This window comes from Stomoxys calcitrans, chromosome 3, assembly GCF_963082655.1.
Source record: "Stomoxys calcitrans chromosome 3, idStoCalc2.1, whole genome shotgun sequence".
NCBI lineage: Eukaryota > Metazoa > Arthropoda > Insecta > Diptera > Muscidae > Stomoxys > Stomoxys calcitrans.
In genome coordinates this window covers 121,294,907-121,303,697 of record NC_081554.1, presented here as the reverse complement: position 1 = coordinate 121,303,697, position 8,791 = coordinate 121,294,907, and the positions used below count along the sequence as shown (strand labels likewise).

The 8,791-nt window shown below is 35.3% G+C and overlaps 2 protein-coding genes and 1 long non-coding RNA gene across 6 annotated transcripts; 2 read left to right on the top strand and 1 right to left on the bottom strand.

The window, feature by feature from the left end:
• Positions 1–1,639: 1,639 nt before the first annotated feature.
• LOC106092851 (ADP-ribose glycohydrolase OARD1) lies at positions 1,640–2,426 on the top strand. The gene is made up of 3 exons (XM_013259783.2): positions 1,640–1,842; positions 1,996–2,170; positions 2,233–2,426. Exons 1-3 carry the CDS (start codon positions 1,727–1,729, stop codon positions 2,389–2,391), a joined length of 450 nt encoding a protein of 149 aa, XP_013115237.2. The 5' UTR covers positions 1,640–1,726; the 3' UTR covers positions 2,392–2,426.
• LOC106092850 (ADP-ribose glycohydrolase OARD1) lies at positions 2,396–8,738 on the bottom strand. Of its 4 annotated transcripts, XM_059364960.1 has the most exons (4): positions 8,673–8,738; positions 8,620–8,633; positions 2,626–2,945; positions 2,396–2,572 (listed from the first exon to the last, which is right to left on the bottom strand). In XM_059364960.1, exons 1-4 carry the CDS (start codon positions 8,684–8,686, stop codon positions 2,426–2,428), a joined length of 495 nt encoding a protein of 164 aa, XP_059220943.1. In that variant the 5' UTR covers positions 8,687–8,738; the 3' UTR covers positions 2,396–2,425. The 4 variants fall into 4 exon arrangements, with proteins under 4 accessions (XP_059220943.1, XP_013115235.2, XP_013115234.2 ...); XM_013259781.2 differs by having other exon boundaries at positions 8,620–8,703; XM_013259780.2 differs by lacking the exons at positions 8,620–8,633; positions 8,673–8,738 and adding an exon at positions 8,496–8,582.
• On the top strand, positions 6,351–7,088 carry LOC106092852 (uncharacterized). Its single transcript, XR_001222244.2, has 2 exons — positions 6,351–6,636; positions 6,736–7,088. It is a non-coding gene; the product is annotated as an uncharacterized LOC106092852 (long non-coding RNA).
• Positions 8,739–8,791: the final 53 nt, after the last annotated feature.

The window sequence follows — 8,791 nt, the reverse complement described above, 5'->3', positions numbered from 1 at the left end:
TGTAAATTAATATATCTTGTTTTGTCCATTATTGCTAAATAACAACCTTTTAGAATCCCGTTGACAATGATAATAAACAATAATCTGCCCACAATGTATGTGACTAAGTTATGCCGCACGCAAGTTGGTTACCAAAGCGCAAATGAATTTACAATTACTGACATGGGACATTGCTCAATGAAACGTCAAAATTTGCTGTGCTGTCCAAAATCTTACTAGCCTACTAAAAATTATTCACCAAACTTAACTTCATATTTTTACTATCCCTTCAACTTTGCTACCATTTGATACGCAACCTAAGTGGGAAATGCCGTAGATTGAAATGTCAAAGTGGTTTTAGAAATAAACTTTGTTTTACAACTTGTCTTCTACAAATGTGTATTATATTTGTATTTTCATCATGATAACAATGTTTTTTGCTTATGTGTGGAATATCAGACGAAATAAAACATCTTAAGATTTTCATCACTATAACAATGTTTTTTTGCTTATGTGTGGAATATCGGACAAAATAAAACATCTTAAGATTTTAGAAAGTATCACAATTGTGATATTAAGCGTTTGACATTCAGATTTACTGCAAAATCAAAATAAAAATAAAAATATTGTGCTCAGCTGTTCGCATGACCTCACCTTATAAGTGCATCTTGGATTAGGATTTTATTTTTTTTACAATTTGTTTCGAAACTAAAGGTGGTTTCATTTGTTGTGTTGAAAAAGTTTGTGAAATATACAAATAATAATTTTCTTTATCTTTTGGCTGCGTTTGTAGGAGGATTAAACGAATATTTTTTTTATTGAAGGCAGGTTCTATACTCGTTTTTCACAGTTGAAATCACAAATTTTTCTCGGTTACTTTTTTGAAAGACTACAAAAATCTTAATGAAACATATTACTTTTATGAAGATTTTTTTGAGGGATTATCCTACTGAATGAAATCACCAAGTTTTTTGCTGCAAACATCATACCGCAAGCAAAAAACACAATTTAAAAATGCAACTCTGCAAATAAATCACACAAATGCAACACGCAAAAGTTTAAGACTTTTCAACTTTGATGACGATTTCGAGCGCCATTGTATGTTTCCATATGTGAAGTAGGTTGTTTTTAAAATCAAAGTTAAAAATTGTTTAACTTTTGCCTGTTGCTTCTCATGGCGAAATAATTAAAGGTGGTCTCATTTGCACAACAACCACAAATCAAATGGTGCAATCTGCCATCAAGCTGATTGACGGTTTGGCAACACATAAACAAATTTGTGTGTGTACATGAGCAGAGATTATGCGAGAAAGAAGATAACAACAAAGAGAATGCAAATAAAAATCTGGCATTTAAATATCGTCTCACGTGAACAGCTGATAACAATCGGCCAGGTTTCACGGTACTAAGATGCCAGGTATTTGTATACATTCTCTTTGTTGTTATCTTCTTTTTCGCATATTCTCTGGTCATTTACGCACACACACACACACACACAAATTTCTTTGTGTGTGTTGGCAAAAAGATGGCAGATTGCACCATATGATTTGTGGTTGTTGTACAAATGAGACCACCTTTAATTGTTTCACCATGGCTCTGTTGTAGGAACTTGTCGATGCGGCCTCCCTATTATATACGCTTTGGGCTTTACGTTACGACTTCTCTGATTAATTTCGAAGGTTTCGATTAGTTTTTTTTTTATCGCAATTTGAAAATATTTTCGTGGAGTTCAAGTTTTATATTAAATATGGCTTCGTTTACAGAAGTAAATGGTGATCTTTTTTCATGCGATGAAAAATTTTCTTTGGCGCACTGCGTTGCAGCCGATTTGAAAATGGGAAAGGGAATTGCTGTTAAGTTTCGGTAAGCTTAAAACATTTGCGATTCTATGAATGAACAGTACCGCGAAACTCTCGCCACCACAAATAAGTTTTTTGTTTTGATATTGGAGTTATAATTACGAACTTTAAAGCAAATAGTAAATATGAAATCGCACATTATTTTATTTACTTTAAGAAATAAATTTGGCAACATGGCTCAATTACAAAGTCAAAATGTGAAGCCTGGAGGTGTCGCTGTAGTGGCCCAAAACTCACGTTTTATATACAACTTGGTTACTAAAGAAAGTAGTTGGGGCAAACCTACTTATCAATCACTACACAGTTCGTTAGTGGCAATGAGAGATCATATGGTATGTAGAAGGAATACCTCTATTCTGATATTTCTTGTAATAACTATGTAATTGCTTTTTAGGTGAAGAATCGTGTGACCAACTTAGCTATGCCTAGAATTGGCTGTGGCCTAGACGGTTTAGTTTGGCACAAAGTAAGGGATTTAATACAAGACGTTTTCTCATCGAATGTAGTTAATATAGTGATTTACAATTATGCTCCTAATTCTAATAATGCATAAATGCTTATGAGAACAATACATTTATTAAAAAAGTTTATTTTGGTACAAAATTGTAGACTACAATATGGACATTCACATTGGCAAAAACCCTTTCTAGTTCGGCTGATACTTTTGCCCACTCGAGACCATCGATGCCACATCCTATATGGGGCATTGCCAAGTTTTGGACATGGTTGGTTATCTAAAAAAATAATTTTTAAATTATTAAATATGTTGTTTAAAAGTACTAAATACCATATGGTCACGCATAGCGTATAGCGAATTCTTCAAGCTTTCATAGGTGGGTTTATCCAAATTTTTATCTTTTGTTACCAAATAATATATGAACCTCTTATTATCATTAAGTACTGCAACGCCACCAGTCTTTACGCCTTGAGATTTTAGTTGATCAACTTGCCCATAGAGTTGTTTGAATTTTACAGCAATGCCAGCATTCATTCCAAGATCGGCTGCTACGCAGTGGGCTAGTGAATGTGTAGACGGGGCATTAAATAAATCACCATCCACCTCGGTTAGCTTATAATTTGAATTGCTCATTTTTCGTAGATTGAATTCTAACAAAAAAGAAGAGAAAAGCTAATCAATATAGTCATCGTTTACTAAATGGATCGGGTACCCGAAGCGGATATAATATGTCTGATTTATCTCAACGCGGGCACCAAAAAATTTACTTAAATGTTAGCACTTCAAGATTTAAATCATGCTATTTTTCTGATTTATTATGTTTTTTTAATTAAGCTTTTATAAGCTTCATCATTAAATAAATATATAAATCATTCCAAATTTAGACTTAATTAAATCAAAATTTCAGCGGTGGTTTTGACTCATTAGCAATGATGGTGTCATTTGTGTGGTATTTGCCATTTGTACAACTTCTCTCCATGTCCATCTGTCGAAACCACGCTAAATTTCATAGGAGTTAACCCAGACGTTTGAAATTATGCATAAAAACTTCTTATTAATGTAGATCGGTTGGCGTTGTTAATGGGCTTAAAGGGTCTATGTTTAGATATAGTTCCCATATAAACCCATCTCCTGAATATATTCATGAGCCTGTAGAGGGTGTAATTCTTACCCGACTCCGCTGAAATTTTGCACTATGATTCTAATATGGGCTCCAATAGTTATCCTAAGTATAGTCCGAATCGGTCTTTACCCATACAGCTCCCACCAAAGGCCTGCACAAAACCATTCATTGGTAACTGTTTTTGCTGAACTCGTGAACGCTGGAACCACATTTTGTTGTATTTTAAGTCACTGAAGAGCGAGACACTGAAGACAGAATAAAACGCACATGCTGCTGTTGAGTATATAATTTTGAAAAACAACCCCCCATTCGGTGCTTGGTAGTATTTTTTTCTTGAATTCGTATCCGCTACAGTAATACATGAGAAACAACTTGGTGCACACTGAGTCATATGAAAGCGACTCGATGTAATTTTCAAAGATGAACTGATCACACTAATCGTTGTTGTGTCTCCCTGCAATCTTCTAGATGAAGATATTGATCGCGGACGAGCTCGTCTAATAATTGTAGAAGATTACCCCTCGTGAGGAGTTGTGTCCTCAAGACAACTCTTCTTGATGGAGCTCTTCATCGGCAAGGACTGCCGCCTCAGTGTACAACACACTGCTACAACAACAACAAATAAGTGCTTTGTAATTGGCTGAAATTTGGCCCAAACCCCTATTTTATTACTTACAACATCAGTGCCAAGTTTTATCCGAATCGGCCAATATAGCGATATAGACCCCCCCCAAGTACCGATAACCCGATATGACTTCTTGAGACCAAAATAATTCAAATAAAAACACAGTTAATAAGTGTTAAATTTTTAGCGGAATCCATGGTGGTTGGTACCCAGGTTTCAGCCCGGCAGAACTTAGCACGCTTTTACTTTTTTATTTATTTTAACATGACATGTACAAGCAAATATGAAACACTTTCGACCAGTGCAAAGGGGATTTATCAGTCCTGGTCCTGGCCCAACATAACACAAATGTAGTTGCTTTAGTTGCTATACCACGATATGTGTGTTACATATGTGCTGTCACTTTCTATATCCAGAACAATTTCCTTATGTACGTCAAATACGAATAGAGCGCACTGTAATCGGCGTGTAATCTCACATGTACTGTACTTTTTTTTTACAGACATGTGCCTTCTTGTATATTCGATTAAATCAAATTTTCGTACGTACCACATGATGTGTACAACTTTCAGAGTTGCTTTGTTTGAAAATACATAAGACAATACGTATCGTATGATAGAAGTTTTAATTAAATCTAATTTTAAATTAAAATGGCAATAAATTCAATTAATTTCTTAATTGATTCACGAGTAACGCGTAAAGCCGTAGCCGCTTGAAATTTTGCACAGATGCTTAATATTGACCCCGATTTTTGTCCGATTTTGCTGAAATATTGTTCTGTTATAACATTCAATAACTATGCGAAGTACGGTCCAAATAGGTCTAAAACATGATATAGCTCCCATATAAACAGATCTCGCGATTATCCTTGTTCGGTTCCTAGAAGCTTTTATTTTTGCTGGTTTGACAGAAGTTTGCTATAATGGATAAAATTATGCCCTTCTACTAAATTAAGTTTGTATAAATTTTTTGATGAATAATTTATAAATGTAATTTTTCGAATAAAAATATTAATTAATATAGTTTGTATACATTTTTAGCAAAATCCATTGTGGTGGGGTTTCAAGATTCGTCCCGGCTGAATTTAGCACGTTTTTACTTTGTTTTTAATTAAGGCAGTACGCACATCAAGTGAAATTTTCGGCAACACACACACGGTGACAAATAACAATGCATTCATTTGGCCAATCTGCCATACTTTTTTGCTCATAAAGTACGCACTTATCAAAATTAAACATTATTTTGTATAAATAAATTCATAGCGTATTGCCAAAAATGATCAAATTAATAATTTTCTTGCAATAAAATCACAACAATTAAGAGCGTTCTAAGTTCGGCCGGGACGAATCTTATATATCCTCCACCATGGATCGCATTTGTCGAGTTCTATGCGCGGTATCTCTTTTTAAGCAAACAAAGAATATTGAATAAGAGCTGCTTTGCTATTGGAGCTGTATCAAGTTATAGTCCGATTCGGACCATAAATGAATGCTGAACATTGTAGAAGTCATTGTGTAATATTTCAGTTTATTCGTATAAGAATTGCGCCTTGTAGGGGCTCAAGAAGCAAAATCGGGAGATACATAGGTTTATATGGGAGCTGTATCAAGCGACTGATCGATTCAGACTATATTGTAGCCGTTGTACATAATTTCTGCCAAATCGGATGATATTTGCGCCTCTAGAGGCTCAAGAAGACAAGATCCCAGATCGGTTTATACGGCAGCTATATCAGGTTATGTACCGATTTGCGCCATACTAAACACAGTTACTGGAAGTCCTAACAAAACACCTCATGCAAAATTTCAGCCAAATCGGATGAGTATTGCGCGCTTTATTGGCTTAAAAAGTCAAGATCAAAGATCGGTTTATATGACAGCTATAACAGATTATGAAACGATTTGAATCATACGTAAGACAGTTGTTGGAAGTGTTATCAAAACACTACGTGCAAAATAGAATTGTGCCTTCTAGAGGCTCAAAAAGTCACGACCCAAGATCGGTTTATATGGCAGCTATATCAAAACATGGACCGATATGGCCCATTTACAATACCAACCGACCTACACTAATAAGAAGTAATTGTGCAAAATTTCAAGCGGCTAGCTTTTCGACTTCGAAAGTTAGCGCGCTTTCAACAGACTGACGGACGGACATGGCTAGATCGACTTAAAATGACATGACGATCAAAAATATATCTACTTTATGGGGTCTCAGACGCATTTTTCGAGGTGTTACAATCAGAATGACGAAATTAGTATACCCCCATCCGATGGTGGTTGGTATAAACAAAGTAGCCAATGCTTTTAATGTCGCCCTGAACACAATGTAAAAAGAAAGTTTTGCTTAAAGCCTAGTACTGACTTCATTCGCAGCGTAGTCGCAACAATTCCAAAAGCTAAACAGAATATTCTGCTTAATGGCTAGTACTGGCTTCGAATTTTCACCCGAACAATTGTCAAAACGCATTATAAAGAAATGGTGACGAAGAAAATGCGAACACATTCCGTAGAAATGGTACTAAGTTCTATGAGCAAAATATCAGCAACATGTCGCTGTGCCAAGACAAATTTCGCTTTAAATAATTGCAAAGGTAATTAATTGCTCCCGGAATGGGCAACAATCAACTCTGCTTCAATGCTGTTATCTTTGTTGTGTACTGTTGTTTCACTTTTTTTTGTTGTTGATGTAGCCAAATTTCAATATATGGAGGTTGCGATCCTCGTCAAGTCCCATAGGTTAGCAAGCTCGTTCCGGTCCACAGGATCGATTGCCGCGGGAACGTTTTGGTCATCGGTTATTTAAAGGCGCCGGATTTCGCAATAATTTAATAAGCATTTTCGCTGCGAATGAAATCAGTACTAAGCTTAAATGTGAAAATAATTTACGTCATGGTGAAGTGCGCAAAGAATCGGGTTCGATCGAACTTAATGCATTTTTAATCATAATCATATAATATATAGGAACTTTATTTTGTATGACGTTTGTCCGGTTTAACTGTAGTTACAAACCCAATAAAACTTGAATCTCGAGAAAGCAAAGGGAGGCATATGGGGTGATATTAATTGAAGTACCCACCTGAGACATTTTTGATGGGAATACCATTTTGGTTATGGAAATTCTAACCTAAATCCCTCTGGACGCACTCCATCTTAGTCGTAGAGCTCCTGAATCTTGACACTCAACAGAATCAAGCAGACGAAGGAAAGAACACAACAAACTGCTACAACAACAACAAATTCACCATTCTAATGGATCGATATGTTTACTACGTTTAAAATTTGAATTATACAGGGCTGCCATATTGGATTTCGTCCTGGCAGAACTTAATGATTTTTCAACCACACGATTTTCTACCTCAGTTTCTTATTGAGTCAATAACTTTTAAAAGTTATTTTCTTTATTTATTAAGTAACTTAATAAAGTGATCTATGGTTGAGGGTGTAAAATATTCGGCCAGTTCCGACTTTATGCTACGATTGGCGATATATGGCTTTATTTAAGCAACCCGAAATTTATTAGTCGTTCAATTTGTTTCTCGTTTTGCTCCCGAAAAAGCTCTATAGAACGAGCCCCTTAAACACAAATATTATTCGTATTAATGGTGGATGGCGTAAATGATTCGGTCCGGTAGAACTTAATGTACAGCTTATTTTTTTTTATCAAATACCGTTAAAACCTGGTACTATAATCGTTTTTCACAGTTGAAAACACATATTTTTCACGGTAACTTTTTTGAAACACTACAAAAATCTCAATGAAAACATAATACTTTTAAGAAAATGTTTTCATAAGTAATGAGGGAATGTCCTACTGAATGAAATCAGCAAGTTTTTTTGCTTCAAAATTTATTATCTAAAAAAAGTAAACACAAAAAATGTTGCAAAAAACGAACATAGTACCAGCCATAATGCATTGTAACGATTGGCGATACATGGCAACCCGAAATCTGTTAATATAATATAAGCCCCTAAAATACAAATAATATTCGTGTTCCTGGGGCCATATTAGATTTTTGCGGTTTTCTAAAATTGATTGTTTACCAAACTTTTTAGTATTATTTCCAAGTTATAAGAACAATTGGTAATTCAGGTACCGTGTTATCATTAAATCTCTTCTAGTACCTGTGTCCCTATAGAGGAAAACAATCATTAGTAGTTAGAAAAACAGTGCGCAGGTCTTTAGCAAATGTTTGCAGCTGATAAGACTGTGGTCATAAAAGAGCAGGCAGGCAACTACACACCAACCAAAATATCTCTTATTACGAATATATGCGAATTTTTTGTTGATGTTTGACCGGCGCCAGGGAATGCTAGGGGATTTTTTATTGGTTTAGTTGGTATCTGTTTGGTAGCATTCAATTACAGCTGACCGGCTGAGTCAAGGCAGTTCATTTGGAAGAGCCAAACAAACCACACGCACAATAAACGGAATAAATAGCAAGTATTATACCGTTAACACTATTTGGTTTCATCTCGTAATTCATTCCAATCGAAGATTATCTAGAGTTTCTATCGGCGGTGTAAATCGCGAACTGCTTACGTAAATAGATTGCTAAAAACTACAAACCCCTTACTTTTGTGAGCAAAGAACTGCGGTGTGCCTCCGCTTAAATTTTTTAATACTTTGGACAAACTTAGCATTTGTGCTTTATTTAGATTTTGAATTATATTTGTTCGTGTATAGAAATTTCGATCTAATTAAACATTTTGCTAAACCTCACCACCGCGCGCAAACAAACGCACACA